Source organism: Sinohyriopsis cumingii, chromosome 6 (genome assembly GCF_028554795.1).
Source record: "Sinohyriopsis cumingii isolate HCF-2022 chromosome 6, ASM2855479v2, whole genome shotgun sequence".
In the NCBI taxonomy this organism is placed as follows: Eukaryota; Metazoa; Mollusca; class Bivalvia; order Unionida; family Unionidae; genus Sinohyriopsis; species Sinohyriopsis cumingii.
In genome coordinates, this window is record NC_142966.1 from 4,662,549 (window position 1) to 4,679,939 (window position 17,391).

At 36.3% G+C, this 17,391-nt stretch overlaps 1 protein-coding gene across 1 annotated transcript in view; it reads left to right on the top strand.

The window, feature by feature from the left end:
- Nucleotides 1-15,377, top strand: part of LOC149796298 (neuroligin-4, X-linked-like) — a 39,376-nt gene extending 23,999 nt beyond the window's left edge. Inside the window, exons 6-10 of the mRNA XM_089960205.1 lie at nucleotides 118-265; nucleotides 9,626-9,792; nucleotides 11,521-11,650; nucleotides 14,262-14,445; nucleotides 15,075-15,377. Of these exons, the coding sequence (XP_089816331.1) occupies nucleotides 118-265; nucleotides 9,626-9,792; nucleotides 11,521-11,650; nucleotides 14,262-14,445; nucleotides 15,075-15,288 (843 nt within the window). The 3' untranslated portion in view covers nucleotides 15,289-15,377. The remainder of the gene's footprint in view (nucleotides 1-117; nucleotides 266-9,625; nucleotides 9,793-11,520; nucleotides 11,651-14,261; nucleotides 14,446-15,074) is intronic.
- Nucleotides 15,378-17,391: the final 2,014 nt, after the last annotated feature.

The window sequence follows — 17,391 nt, forward strand, 5'->3', positions numbered from 1 at the left end:
ATGAGAGAGAGGTTTATCTATTGACACGGTGTCCACATGTAATGTCAGAAAACATTATTTCTGTATTTGAAATGACAAATAATATTTTTCTCCTCTAACTAGTGCCTTGAATTTCAGGCTCCACCGATGATATCAGCGTTTGCTCCCCGAGTAGATGACGACTACATCAAGGATCTTCCTGAAAATCTGCTGACTAAAAATGAATTCCTCAAGGACATTCATTTCATGTCCGGCTTTGTTCCTCAGGAGATGGCCGAGGATTTCGGTTTCTAAATCTTGCTTTTAATTATGCTTAATTATTTCTTTTCTATTTGCAATTATCTTCCCGCTTTAATCTTTGTAACTACTATACTCTTCAATTCTTTTTAATAATTGCTCTGAAACAACGGTCCTAAAAGTATAAACGTATACACGGTGGCGAACCATGCGTGTTTGTGTCAGTTATAACTCTTACCATTGATGCGTTATGACCTTTATGACCAGAAATATGGTTGGACCTAGATCATCACTCAGAAGTATTTGTGATTTTGGTAAACAAATGCTTTTGATATACCTTTTATTTTGTTTGTGCTTCTTGCATATTGTAAGACGAATCATAGTACTGTCTTATCTAAATTCAGTTTCCTGTATTATGTGGCAACTTTAATCCACTACATTTGTTTGTTTTTTAAATTTAAATTAGTGCATATTGCCAATGCTGCATTTGCATTCTTTAGTCCGCTGCTCACGCTTAATAATCATTCATACTGGAGGAAACGTTACGAAACCTACGAAATACACCCCACATGATATGAAGTTGTGCAAACGTTTTTCCCGGTTCCACACCCTTGGACCCAGATGCACGTGTCAAAAGGTCAAATACACAAATATGAAATTGCTAATACATTATTCGATATATTAATTAAATAAGTTACATGGAATCGACAACTATGTACATATGATTGTTCAGACTACAATAACAGCCTTAAGAAGTACCCAGCATGGCCTCAGCATTTGAAAAGGATAATCCAAACATTTAACAAGCCCCGTTCACCTACCAACGAGTTGAGTCAAGTGCCCCTAACAATGTATATGGAATAGTCGACTGAAGAGTACCTTGACAAAATATATCAAGAGATGACCCGCTTGGCTTATACTGCAGAGGATAATTTGATGTGGATATTTCACACATGCACTTTTGAGCTGACAATTTCGTTCAGATTAACGAAGATGTTGAGTAGGCACATGCCATGAGCATGAACGTTTATTATGTCGAGGTGCTCTGCAACATCTGATGGTGCTTCTCTTCTTGGCTAAATGAGTTGGACTGAAAAAGAGAGACACATAGTCTTTGCCTTCAGCAACCACCTCATGACTAGACAAAAACATGAAGACTCTGGGCTGGCCGTGCGCCACTGCCTTAAAATCATGCACCGGAACGAATTATCATACGAGGCTGCACACGCTTCTCTATAGTCACTGCGTTCATACCAAGCCGTTGAAAATGAAAAAGTAAAGGCTGAGATTTTCTTCAAAGACATGAACTGCAGTCATGTGGCACACAATGCCATGTATAAAAGGAGGCAAAGGGATCACTTCTCTCCCATCATTGGCATTGCTAAAAGGGCATAACGTAGACCACACCTTGACTGAAACAAATTCAAGCTTCCTCTCTCCTCACCACCACTTGCCGTGTTGACACTTTTATCTCACTATGCGCAGTGCCGTCGTGCTTTTGTTTTTGACGACTTTCAAAACGAATGAGCGGACACATATTCTTTCTTATCTGAGGCAACATAACTGTTGAGCAATGGACAGTCACCATTGAATATTATAGACTATGACTTAGATGGGATTTGGATGGTCGACAATGCTTGTACGATGCTTGTTGCTTAGAGTGGGGGCATCTATCCAGGTGGATGCCAGTGTGTAATATTGCAAACCGGTTGGTATTTATATTGAGCAAGGCGACCCAGTGTTCGGTTGGAATGGATCCAAAAGAGAGTTGCAAAGCTGTATACTAAATTAATGGATACCCATGGAATCTTTAAACACTATGAACTACAAACAGTCGGTCGTACCAGCTCAAAAGACGACATAACAATTAGGTAGGTCTTGCAAAGACAATAAAAGAGAACAACTCGCGTTTTGTTGGTCTTGAATGGGAATGTAAAAGTCAGCTATATTTGGTTCGAGCTCTAACTGATTGACATTTTTACCATTGATATCTACATCTACATTACTTCATCGAGGTCATGAAACAAGCGCATAGTGTGCTGTTAGCGACGGCCCTAAAACTGTCTTAGTCCAGGCTCTATGTTCCTTTGCGAGACGTCATGGAGTTGTGCAGCAGCTTTATCTTGGTGTTGGCGCTTGATGTCCGTGTCTTTACTTTGTAACGATGGAACTAGACTGTTTGAAAAAGACTAACGCATTAACTACTGCTCCGCCAACCATAATTGCTATAGTAACCATTCTTAACAACGCGTCCCTACTTCAGTATGTCTGCCAGATTGTTGCTCTGTTTAATCAACGCGTCCTCGAGAACAAGGACTACTCCCTCATCCAGAGTTGGCATGCTCCAATCGTAAGAAATAAAGTAAAGCTATGGGAATATCACCTTGAATGTTTTCTTGGACATATGGGCGTTGACAAATCAAATATCAGAAAATATAGATCCATAGTAGACCATTTTAACAATTTGATTCCCAACTGCAGACATCGTATCCGTAGTCACAAAGTCTTAAGCGCTATTACTGCATATTATATGTGTCTTGACATGTATTTAATTTCGTTCTCGGCCAGTGGCTAAGATGGAGGTAGGGACGATCCAGGAACTGATGCTTGCTTTCGGATTTGTGTTGCATTATAATTTGCCCAAATGGCTTTGTTGGCACTATCACTGGGGACTTGAACATCTGATTTTTTTTTGTAAATATTTTTTTCACGTTCACTGCCTTATTGTCACGTACATATATAGCGTTGTAAGAATCAATAAGAAGCATAGATAGTACGAAAAACACGCGAGTCCAGAAAAAGTTGACGAATTTATGTTGAGGGCGTGATAATTGACCTAAGTTGGCAGTAGCAATAAATCTTGGTGAACTGTGGACGGTGTAGTCTGTCACTAAGAGAAACAATGCCTTTCTTCACATTTTGGTGTATGCCTGAAGGTCAACAGGACTACAGCCATTGAGTGGAACAACGACATTCAATAGGAGATTCAATGTCCGTGCTGCGTTAAACAATTGTTTGGAGTAGCGAGATTTCTAGCTTTGCATCAACGCAATCATCTGTGTGCTGCTATCATTAACTGTTCACAAAGCCTGGCTGATATTCATAGAGGACGTATGCACGTAGAGAAAATCGCACCGGTGGCTTAATTGGGTAGAGCGTCCGCCTTTGATGAGGGAGGTCGACCGAGTGATAACAAAAATTGATAAAAATGGTACTAGCAGCTTCCAAGAACCGATTGTTGTTCAATGCCTACGCTGTAGAGACATGTCAGGAATACGTGAGAAAAGTGTTTTGAAGATCCAGCACGCTTTCCAATTTTGTCCAATGGATATTATTCCTTATGGACGACACTGAGCGAAGAAGACATCCAGTGTTACGGAGACTGTCATCGGTATGCTACGATGATGGCTTACAATTTATAGGGATACGATGGACAATTTCTTCTGATGTACTATGCAGAACAAGGCATTGAAAGTCCCAAAGTCACCACGAACGGAGTAAACTTCATCTACATGAAAGTGGAATAAGTACAGTTTAAAGATCAACGAGCTTGGCCGTGCACTCGAGTCAAGTACCTAAAATTTTTAGGAATGACAGAAATGGAAAAATGAGTATCTTCCACACCTTTTCAATACCAAAGCCAATTGATACGAGTTGCTGCAGCATTTTCCGACGTTACTTATTACGATTCCGAATATATGCACACCGAACAACGAACCCCAACTGTTACCCGCAAACAACACATGGATAGTGCCTTCTCGCGAAAACATTCCAATGAGACCTGAGCTTAGAACAGCAAGGATATCAAGTGGTATAAATCTGTGAGTAAGAGAACTATTGACGTTTCAAAACCGATCCCGAGTTTAGACACATTGATGAAAGTTACAACGTTGTGGACATCGAACATTTTCCCCCACGCGACAGTTTATTTGGAAGACGAACGAAAGTCACACGAAGTAGATGAATCTCAAGAATAAGAAATCAAATGCATCAGTGTGTGTTCATTGAATTTCAACAGGTCACCCCGAAATGTTGACAGAACATAACGACCTGGAACACATTCTTCATTTTCAAGGCCTGATACAATGCGAAGTCGAATCTCCCCTTTTCCATCCCGTTTTATCATTCAACTGCCGGTACCTGTGCCGAAACCTGTAACCAAGACGAACCTTGCCATCACACAGGAAGCAGGCACTTTGACAGGAACGTGGCTCATCTTGGAATTGTATCATACTCTGGATCTAGGATACTGTCTGTTAAACGTTTACGAAAGTAACCACTTTCCAAACACAGAACTCTACCAAAAGGACGACGAATCCCATAAAGGAATTTTCCCAGGCTACGTCAACGCATTTCTCAAACTAAAACAAAAAGCCAGGGACTATCAGTCCTGATGTCAGGCTCCAGACGACCACTCGACATTCAACGAATAGTATCGTTCTATAGAAGGAATAAGTTTAGACCATGTTGAAAATAACTTGGGAAGAGGCTCGTTTGCCAAAGTCATGCTCAATTGATTGTGGGGGAAAATTGGCACAAAGCCCGAGCTTACCCAAAATAGAGTACTTGGCAGATCCGAATCGCTACTTTGGACTGGTGGACTGCAACGAAAAACGAATGAAACAGGTGGATGTCCTTCATACTCAATTACGAAGAAGAACCAGAGCCTGCACCTCCATACGAGTTTGAAAATGTCATTGCTGCCTACGTGACAGCCTATGCTCGCTTAAAAGTTTACAAAGCCTTAGACCTTTTATAAGATTAAGTCCTGTATTTTGGCACCAACAGCTGCATTTATATTCATCACCATTATAGCCTCACCCAGCTATCCAAGTGGATCGTCTAGCTGCATGGATGGACGAGCTCTCAGAAGAGAAGAACCTGGGTTTTGCAAGCGGAGAGGATCAAGATTTTCGATACGCACACAGTTTCACGGTTACAAAACCACCAAATCGTCAGTCACCCTTCAGAGAACGCAATACATTACCGTACGACCTCGCCGAATTTCAGTATAAAAAAAATGTTCCAAAACGAGAGTCACCAATAATGATGATGACGATTTCGACACAGCGAGTATATTATTGATCCAACTACGGACTTCAATTTCGAAGACGACAAATTTCATGTCTTCTTGCCTGACTATTGCGATTGTGCTAGTCGAATGAAAACGTTTAAAATTAAGATATTCAAAAGATGTGCCAGTGGTCAAAAGAAATGTTGCTTTAGTTTTGCAAGTTTTTCAGTACACTTGCGCAAATGGGTAAATATAAATCTTGAGTTGAGTTATGTTTGTGTATTTCAGATATCTTAGTTTTGTGCATGAGTAGTTAATCCTAATTTTATGTTTGTGTATTTCATATATCTTAGTTTTGTGCATGAGTAGTTAGTCCTAATTTTGGCATGTAGATTATATTAAATCTTGAATTGAGATGTCATATATCTTAGTTTATGGTAGGAGTAGTATAATTTTGATTGTGAAGTGTCATGGCATAAAGATCTCGCATTAGATCTATTGTTTTCCCAAGAAGAAGATAACAACGCACTGAAAATAGGCCTTCTACTTTACAGTGTAAGAATAACTTTAGTAAAACTATTCTCCACTCTCATTCGTAAAATGTAAAAATGTTTGTCCTACTTTGTCGCAACTGGTTTAAGAGTGCAATAATACAGCACTTCTTTTGGTGCTTTGTTCTCGTCAATTGTTTGCAACATTCTAGCTTCAGTGCGTGTGCTGCCAAACCTGATATCCTTTATATTTGTGATGGGTTATAGCGCAAACCTTTCTGCAATTATTCGACAATAAATAGAACACTTCCAATTAATTTAAGTGATGAATGAAATTAATTGCTATTGCACATTCCTAAAATACAATTTATCATTGTTTTCAGAAACTCATCAACAGGTAATCTCATGCAAATTTTTCCTTGTCTTATAATGACACATAATAATATACTCTCGTTATTCCCCGTCTCTCGTAACGTCGTAATATAAAGTCCCTATCACTCTGTCTCTCCAAAACACTCGTCTCCAGACTAGATAAAAAGTCGTCAAATGCAGCAATGTACACAAACCTAATTTTTTCTCGTAATCTGACTTGAATCTGCTAATAGCTCAAGAAGTGTTCTTTTCCTGTCTCTGGTTTATGGTTAGGGGAATTTCGTAGCATTGTTCGTAATAGTCTCATGGGATGAAAATTAAGTATGGCATCTTAACATTTGGGACATACAACAAATGTTGCGTCAGTCATTTGATAATAATTATAATAATGCTTTTTCTTAAAAAGTCATAAACGTTAACCTCGTGTTACTTCCTCATTGTCCTGTTTTACAGCAAAAATCACATCCCACTTTTCTGTATTTTAGAATACTCCATGTGAAGGCGCGTACGTGCCCTCGTAATGTTAATTACCTCTCTTTCTCTACAGCATAATGTTAACTCCATCTCTCTCAAATTTATCTACCAATTTCATCATTAAATAATAATAATAATAATAATAATAATAATAATAATAATAATAATAATGTTTGTATGGCCTATAACCACCTTATCTTGGAAAATCATGAAAAGGGTTACCTCTCTGTTGGGACTAAAACAATAGGTTGTGGATATATTTTTACTTTGATTATTTGATAAAATTGTATCGTGGACAATTTACTCACAATGGTTATTCATGTAGCTAGGTCAAAACGACATATGTGAGTGACAGAAAACTTCATCTACTACTAGCTGTTAGTAAATAAATATTTTTCTTGATTGTTTTATACTTAGTGACTTAAAGACGCACTCAAACATACCATATAATGATGGGAAAGGGGAAATTGGAACATCTGTATGTACAGGTGGATGGAATGTTTGTGAGGTGTCATCTCCTTCTTTTAAACTCTACTTTAAAACAAAAGCGACTTGGATAATGTGTATGGGGTGTTGTGTGGTAGAGGTGATGTGATATATCGTATGTTTGTGAAATTTCACCCCCTTCTTTTAACTTCTACCCCTTTCTTCTGATCATTGTTGCGAGGACACTAGACAAGGTGTTTTGGATTGTGTGTATGGGGTGTTGGATGGCATAGCTGATGTGCGGAATGGTCCTTATGTGAGATTCTATTTCCTTCTTATTCATTCTACCCTTTCCTTCGATAATAAATGTAGATTTATTTTTAGGGACTACACAAGGCGCCATGGATAGTGTGTATGGGGTTTTGGATTGTATATTTATGTTTGAATAGTATATTTGGGCGATTTAATCTCCTTCTTTTGCACAATAGTCCTATCTTCCGATAGTTTGTGTGGGATTTTAGGCACCATACAAAGCATTTGGATTGTGCATATGGGTTATCGGATGGTATTGTTGGTGTGGTGGAAAATATGCTTGAGCGATTTCATCAATTATTTGCGTCACACAAGTTTCATGTGATAGTTGGTGTTGGATTTTAGGCCCTACACAAGGCATTATGGATAGTGTATATGGGGTGTTTGACGGTAGAGGTGATGTGATAGATATTATGTTTGTGAGACTTCATTTCCTTCTTTTAAACTCTGCCCTAAAAGAAGGAGTTTTGAATAGTGTGCATGGGGTGTTAGATGGTTGAGGCAATGTGATGGTTAGTTTGTTTGTGAAATTGCATATCTCCCATTTGAATCCTTCCGGTTTCTTCTGATAGAAGGTGTAAGGTCACTACACTCAAATTTGGTGTTTGATCGTATATTTGTTGTATTGGATTGACATAAAAAGGAGGTTAAGAATAGACTATGTGTAATTTAATTTTATCTAAACATGTTAAAGTTACATTTTCCGTAAGTTTCCGTAAAAGTATCGGAAAGGCCTATAACAATTAGAAAGTTATCATTACATGTTCCTTTGTCCCAATAAACACTTTTAATCCCATAAACACCTTTTACCGTATAAACACGTTTTGATCCCATAAACACATTTGACCTATAAACACTGTTGTTCTTAAACAATTTTGACCCTATAAACAATTTTGACTATTACAAACCCATTCCTATGTTAAACATATTGAACCCCTTTCACCTAGGATTTTCTATTTGTACCTACCATGGCGTATATTGAGGTATACTAAAACACTGGCACTATGTCACCCCCATTCGAAGGCATCCAGTTGAAGCTGTTACCAGTGGTCCCTATAAACACATTTACTCATAAACTTTTTTGACCCTAAAGAGTTTTCCGCACGTTGACCATATGGACCTCTTTTACATATGATATCTCGTTTGACCAGAAAGTGTTTATTGTGACCCCCAGTCGTCGCATAAAACTACTCAATACACATATTGAAACGGACGATCTTAAGCTGCAAGAGCCCGTACTGACCGGCCTGGGGTTAATGGGTCGTACCCATGGCTGATTATTTCTACACCTGTTATTTTTATGAGGGGTGGACACGCTACTTGGGAGGAGGGTTTGAAGTTAGATTTGTACCCTAGGATCGACGTCGCACACGCTGAGGTTAGATGGCAAAACAGCAGTGTGGTGTTACGACTCTATGGTCATACACAAAGTAACTGATAGAAGCAAAGCCAACAAGTTTTGTAAACTTTAAGAATAATTTAATAGTCAACGTTATAAATAAAAATGTGAGAGACCCATATAGTATTATGAAGTGAATCCAAAATAACCCCGATAAGGAAAATCCAAATGTACTAGTCCGCCTAGAATCGTGACGTTGACAAAATAGCATTCTCCAGAACTCCTTCGAAAAATTCACAATAGTCCAGAATAATATCGGAGTCTAAAAATTTAGCACTTTCTATTTCCACTGAACAATCCAAAACAAACGTTTTTCCTCTCGAATAATATATCTAAGTACATCAAAAACACATATGTAGACTTAAAACAGGAACACAATAAATAGGAATGATTCAAAAATAGGAATATATATGATTGTTCCGTTCTTTCCTTATATACACCTATTATGACTAAATTTTGCAACATACCCCACGCGGCTCATCTTACTACTAAATTTATTTCGAAATCGCCAATTCATATGACTGGCCCAACCAATAGAAAATTGTTTAATTCTTCTAGCATCGTCCACACTCCACCAGCCAATGAGCAATTAACCCTCATCATTAAGTCTTATTATTAAGATTATTATTAGTAATTATCAACACACGTAAGCATCTATTTAGAGATCCTTTGTAATTTTACGCTCATGATATGTTTAAAAGAGACCCTGGTCACTTATGCAAAATTTAACTAAAGATAATGAGAAATCATTACATTTTACAGCCATGAAATATTTTTACAAAAATAGATAAATCCATGCACAAGGAGTTACAAAAATATAGAAATACGTAACTGTAATGATATGAGTTTAATTTGTTTTCTGTTATAAGCAGCGTTGATACGTCTATATAGATTTTAGTGTTTAGATTTAAACTTTTGCAGGTGACTCTCCCGGTATTGACAACGGACTAACTACTGAGATGCTGAACGATTTCTTACATGACAAGAGTAGACGATACTTGTCCCAGGCAGATGAGATGGAGAATGCCCTTAAATGTGTGTACCCCGCATCTGACAACATGGAGGCAAACAGAGCAAAGCTAATTGAGGCAAAAAAATTGTTTTTATCAAAATCAAACATAAATATGAGAAACAAGTCAAACTAAATAACCGTACTTTTCCAACCTCTCTCTCCGAACACTCCCACCCTATGTCAAGTATAAAATTATTTGTCATTTACTTATCCTATGAAAGCAAACATACCAAATATGACCAATGTCCGTCAGTTTATTACAATGGAGTAAGGTTGCAGAGAAGACCGTATCACGCACGAAAGTGTGACCTTATCCTGAGAGGAATATCCAGGATCCAAAGTATTTGTTGTCATATGCCCAGCCTCCTACACCATCATGTGGCCTAGTGGTTAGTGCGTCCGCCTCGGATGCGGGATGTCGTGGGGTCGATCCTCGGCCGAGTCATACCAGAGACTTACAACAATGGTACTAACAGCTGCCTCGCTTGGCGTTCAGCATTAAGAGGTTAGTGTTAGGACTAGTCGACCAGGTGTCAGGATAATGTGACTTGGTGGGACATCATGCTACATGTCTGCGGCATGATGCCCCAGTGCTAGACATCACTATAAACTGCCACATTGCAGACATCGTAGCGATATGACTGAAAAATTGTTAAAGCTACGCCAAAAATCAAAATCACATCACACATGACATCACACCATCATGCCAAATATGACCACCTTCAATTACTCATTGCCATCCATTTGCATATTCTTGAAATCGTACAAAATATGACCCCCCTCAATCAGTCGGTGCAGATCCAAGTAGGATACGACAATAGGATTGTCGTGTGTTGTTTCATGACTAAAGTGACAGAGATGTGACTAAGGTGTACCATGTAGTGCAAATGTGGAGTACATCGAGCTTATTATATGCTCGTAATTCTTTTAGTTTCTTTAATCTCATTCTCCCAAATTATGAAAAAACAAAGCTGAAATAAAGGTTCCAAAACGCTTATGGATAGGAATTGTTCATTCATTCGTCATTTTTGTTAATTCGCTAGATCAATTATATAACTGCATAGTTCCTGTTGAACCTAAACTAGAGAAACTCCATCAATAGATAATAGAAAAATATACAGGACTAACCTACAGCTGGAAATGAAACCAAAACAAAACATCCACACCTGCTTTTATTTGCCTTCATCTGCCATGCCAAACTCCACCAACTAGGGTTACCATACCTCAATTAATCATATAAACTTCAATTTAAAAGAGAGGTACATTTTTGTTAAAAAAATTACTTTTTAATCTCATCCTTCCCACTCAACCGTGATTTACCTCTTAGTATGCATCTATTATTTATAGTAAAGTATCATTACAAACATGGTGACCCTCCCTCAATCTGTGTAGTTCAAACTCATGTCACTAGGCACACTCAGTGAGGGACAAGAAGAACGGATATTTGTACGTAGAGACTCATAGATGGGCTAACATGACCTATTACCAAATTTCGAAAAAGTGCCTTTTTAATCAAGTTAACGCTGTTTTATTTTGGACCAAACTCTCATCTTTTATTTTTTAAACATATTTTGAAATATTAGATCTGGCTGCATAAAATATTTTCGGGCAAAAAATTTGAAACAAAAATGAAAATCAAACATTTATTCTCCATCATTACTATCCATGAGTGTTAATACACTTCAGCCACCTGAAAACGATTAGGGACTTGCATCAATTTATTAAGATAGCACGTAAGAATGGAAACTGCATTTGTTTACTAAGATATATTATCGTACTGAATGATTCTTTTCTTGTGCATCAGATGGAATCTGACTACGGTTATGTTGCTCCTCACGTCAAGCTGACAGAACAGTTGACAAAGCGTGGCGTTTATGCGTTTCTGTACAATTTCAGCTACCGGTCTGAAAATAGCATTCTTAAGGGATGGATGGGTAAGTTTACACGACGTTATTTCTCAATGCATGGGCTGATAGATTGATTTTAGAGTATAAACTACACCGTTTAAAATGAATCCTTAATACAATACACTATTATGCATATTTAACTTAATTGTTTGTTTGCTAGTTTCAATTTTTTTGTTATTTCATTACATGTAATTGTAATAAAACATTGTATACTGGACTTGACCTTTTCCAAAGTTGAGTTCATTTCTCCTTGACCTGGTTTACTTTTGTCTTTATTTCAGTTTATGTAAACAACTAGTAACATGGCTAAATTATTCATTCCGTGTATGGGCTTAAAATCAGGATATTTATACACTGAAGAAGTAAATATGTTTATTTGGGTCAGGGTTTTATAAATTCCTAAGTGAATTTTACAGGTGATGATTTTAATTTTGTAACATCAGGATCATTCTATTTATTTTCCATTAGGTATTTTTGTTTATAAAGCAAATGCTAATAGTGACCTGAGGTCAAGTAGATAACTATATAATTTTGTAATTGTGAGAACTTGGTCATTATTTTCTCTGGGAATACAACAGAGCTCTGATAAAATTCCTGGATAAAGGCATTCACTGGAATTTATGGTGTATTCGAACCTGAATTATATTAATGTGATTCAACAAAAGAATGTTGACACATGAACACTCTATATGATATAACAGAACGTCATCGCCTTCAGTTGTTGGATTTCTTCGGGACTTGTACTGAGTTTTACTCAGGGCTTTAAATTACTAGGAGTTGTGTCTGTAATTCTTGGATTATTTTGGGATTTAATTTGAAATGCCGTAAGTTCTTTTTTCCCATTTTAGCTTTTGTATTCAAGGAAAATCAATTATTTGTTAAATTTTACAAAGCTTGTTGTGTATTGCCCTTTTCTGTAACTTATTGTAAGAGCATAGACTGGTAACCAGACCATCCGGGATATATATATATATATATACACACAGGACCGACAAATACACCATGTACTGTAAAACTCAATAATTAATTTATTTCACTAGAGTACGAAGCGAAAATGTAAAAATTGCTCACGGTATTGCGAATTAAATTCCACATAATCATATAGTTTCTAACACAAATCCTACTAATAAATTCAGTTCTGAATAAGCTTTAGTAGTATCCGAAATAATTTCCAAAACCTGGAGAAGTTGGTGAGCCAACAGACTTTTGTTGAATCACAGGAATATAAGCCATGGTTTCCTTGTTTGAATTTACTTTAATTCCAAGTTAACATCTAGCTTAAAGAATTTTATAAAGCACTTTGTATTTTAGAGAAAATTAATAGACTTCAACCAAATCAAACTCTGAATACAAAAAATATATGATTATTGCTAAGATGTTATCGCAGGAATCAATAACGTTTCCATCACAGAGGTTATATAAAAAAAAACTTAGAAAAGAATAACCCGAAAGTGGGCCAAAAGTTCATTTCTAGAAAACCTTAATTTTAATTAGAACGCCAATTGCTAAAATTATAATAAAGAATATTGTAAACAATGTCCTTGACTCAGACCTAGATAAATATATTTGTTTCTATTGGTATTGACCCTAGCATTAAACCCACAAATATAGGAGATATTAGATATGCATTGGTTGTTTTCAAGTTAAAAATGTCATTGATTTTAGTCAGGTAAACAGTGAACTTCTTCTTGGACAATGCAGCTGCATATTACAAATTTACATAGTGCATATACTAAATTAAGAAACGAACAAACTATATAAATTAAATAATAATAATAATAATAATAATAATAATAAATTTTATTTATTTATTTCATTACCCCCAGAGACACTTATAGCCTTTTGTCCTAGTTTACTCATGTAGGCAAGGGAAAATACAATGTGGATGTGTATTGATTCCAATCTATCATCTATGTCAAAAGAGGATATATTTTTTAAAACACATACGTTAGCTGAGACATAACCTGTTGTTGAGGCCGAATTGCCATGCATACATGTATATATCACTAACCCTTTATCTGATACACATCTGCCATTGGCGATTCTCAATCCAGTCATTTTGCACAGTTGTAGAAGTTTTTCTCCATAGTGATTTATCTCCCTTATGTCTTGATTAGCCCGATTATACATTACTAAGTCTTCTAACCCATTTTCCACCACTGCATCTACATTTTATTCAGAATGAAAAGAGGCGAATTCACAATAGACCAAAATTAAGTTGACTTCAGTATACTAACCTTAGACGAAAAAAGCTAATCAAAAAGTAATTTTTGAGGCACTTTTTTATCGATATAATAATAATAATAATAATAATAAGCAGAACTTGACTGGAAACAGCTTATATTTATATTACCCATCTTTTTGAAGCAAAGGATTACGCAGAATGTCCGATTCTGAATTTAAGTATGACTACCTCTTGAACTTTGAATAATTTCACAAACATTTTAAATTAACTTTCGGTTTATATACAAGCAGACTGCAGTTATTATCTTTATGTCATGTGTTATGTTGAAACAGTGACATGCACCTCGTTATTCCCTCCATCTTCTGTTCATTGTAAACAAACACGAAGACAAAACAAATATGTTTCTGCTGCAAAACTTCGTTAATGTAACTGTTTTTATTTTGCTTTGTACAGGGGTACCTCATTCAGCTGAGTTATATTACGAGTTTGGTAGTCCATACCTTGATAGTATGCCATGTCCTGCAAATAGGCAGTCCACGTGCCCCGTCACATGGGGAAAATACCAAGCTTGGTCAGAAATCGATTCTCGAGTTAGCAGGGATACAATGTCACTTTGGACAGACTTCGCAAAATCCATGTAAGTGTTAGCTTACTTTATGATTAAGCGTTGGTATGCATAGTCCCAGCATATCAGTCAACCCTAATTAGTACCTCTTAATATTATTACTTTTAACCAATAGCAGGACAATCAGCAGTATCCTGAACTTAAGTATTACACAATATTATATGGCACGGGTTACCATGTGAAAACTACAAAAAAAAAAAATAAAGTAGTATAACTTCGCACTTAAATAACTATAAAAGCATGAGTTGAATTTAGCTACGAATGTTAATTTAATTAATTTGATTCAATTATTCTTATCTATAAATATTTCTAGAAGATTTCAATTGGAAATTATTACAAGCCTATATGATCAGGTTATAAAACGGAAACAATAATCGATCAATAAGCTGTCATTCAGAATATTTTACTTTATAAAGGCTTTTTTTTAGTGCTTCTATTGGAATTTATATACTTGTTAGGTTCCGTTTGGGGCATATTTCGGATTGTCTTTCATGAATCCTGAAAACTATTCTATACATCTGTTTAACACAGAGAACCTTTATAGGCCATGCATTACACTTGAAGTCTGACACTAGCATTGCTGTTTCATTGAAAACTGATTTGTTGCAGAAAAGACTTAAATACCGTTTTTGTCTTTTCAGGGAACGAAATGACACTTTCCTGATTTCTTCAACAAATCAAACTTGGTCTCCGTATGGACAACGTGGGCTGTTAATTAACATCAGTAATACTTTGGTGATAGATTCGCTGGTTAGAACTAAAAGCATTGAATTCTGGGATAGTTTTAACTATCTTGATCTTTCGGTTCGCATACCAAACAATTGCAGTAAGAGCCACAGCGTTATTGTAGGTTAGTCAGGTGAATATATTCGCTTTGCAATTGTTTCCTTTACCGTTCAGCTCTGTAATATGCTTAATTATACTCAAAGATCCTGTGCAGTGTTTCTTTGTTGTTGTTCGGCAAGGCAGACATTTAAATAGTAATCACCTGGTTAATAGAGTTTATGCTAGTAAACTAAGTTTCGATTTCACCACTAGTATCTTTGTCAACAAAATTACTGCAGTTTTATCTTTCTCTAGCAAAGTTCAATATCTATTCAAATTTCTAAATCACTAGGAAATTATATTAAAAAAACGAGAACATTTCGATACATTTTTATTTTTTTAATATACTGAAAATTTACAAGCACAGTAGTAATAATTCGAATGACAACTGCCGTGAAATTCTTTACCTGAGAAATAAGCCCCATACCTCCTTATCGAGTCAGAGGTGGACTTACAAAATGTTTCAACATCGTATTTTCTTCCTACGTTTCGTTTTTCAAAATAAATTTAGGTCATTTTATATGTTAGACAACGGGCTAAAATATGTTTCCAAGTCCCTACGTTGGAGAAAGTGTTTTATTTAATTATCAATGTGAAAACTTTAATCGTTAACGGCAGAGTGTACATTGTTGTTATTGTCGTAGACTTGTATGGACTTGCTTTATCATCGTAAAGCTCATTTTTAGTAATATTGCATCACCAAAAAATTCCGACACGTACTATCTTCATCTATTTTAAAAATAGAATGATTGAATAAACGCCTAAAGATTGTAAAATTTAGGTAACACATATGTACCATTCAATGAAATGATTTCTGATATCTGAATATATATTAGGGGCACTGTGTAGTTTAGCGAATGACAGTTTATGCCATGATAAAGCAGAACCAAATGAAAAACGTCTACCCAGATGCCATAAGAAGACTTCTGGTGATATGATTTACGTTCATGGCACTTAATGATGACAAAATTTCCAGGATTTCAGACATATTTAAAGATATTTTATACTGGATAACAGATTTACACCATTTTCTTTTAAAAATAACTAGATATTAAAATAAGTATTTTCGGGAAAATGCAATGTCGATATGACCAGCCATCGAGGCGGTGTAACGAGTGTAGCGGCCATGTTGGATGTCATATCAGAATCCTTTTTGAACCAAGTAGACATTATAAGAAGTGTTTTAGTGATATCCTGATCTTGATATGAACATTTATTCGAATGTGTTGTCGAATTTTCGGTAATGTTTTCTATTGGCCAAATGTTTTTATACTACCATTACATAGACTGCTTTATCCATAATCACCATGGCTGACTTTTATCGGTTTTCCTTATGACAATGTTCTGATCTTAGTTTAGTGTTTCTATCGCTGCTTATTCGGTCAAGGAGAGATTTGCTTTCTTATGTACGAATCTCGAATGTGATACTTGTTAAAATGTGGTCGGTTATTTTTCGTACACTTAAGGGTAGGGTTGAATTCGGCGGGCACGAGGAACTTTTCCCTATGATTTTTGTTTTAGTCAACTTTAGTTTACCATGGAAAACGTTACTACCATTAATATATTTTCAGGTAAATTCTTTCACTGTATTGAAACTAATGTTCTAGCTATATAATAAGGAGCAGTAATAGGGGGCGATATAGCGGCAATAGGAAAATGCATTACAGAACCCACTGGGGTAATATAGCGACAATATTTATAGCGACAATGAGAATTATCATTACGAGACCTCCTGCGGCGAGATAGCGACAAGATTTATAGCGACAATGGGAAATTACATGACATGCAAGGTGACGTCACAGTACTGACGATTAGCAACAATGTTGCAAGGAGCTGACCTCAATCGGTCCAAAGAGCGGGGGAAAAAACCTAGAACGCTTGGTGGGAACGGGACTGGCGGGACAGAGACAGTGATAATACAGACAACAGACAGTATACTTTATATAAACAACTATAGAACTGTCTAAACAAATTGTTAGGTAAGAAAGCAAATCTTTTCGATGCATATGACAAGGGCCTTTTTGATTAATCTTAACATTATTCCGTTAATATAGAGGGCATCGCATAGGTCTTCTTTTCTTCCTCAAACTTTTTCTGATTTCATGTCCGTAAATGAAAACTCTCTTCAGACAA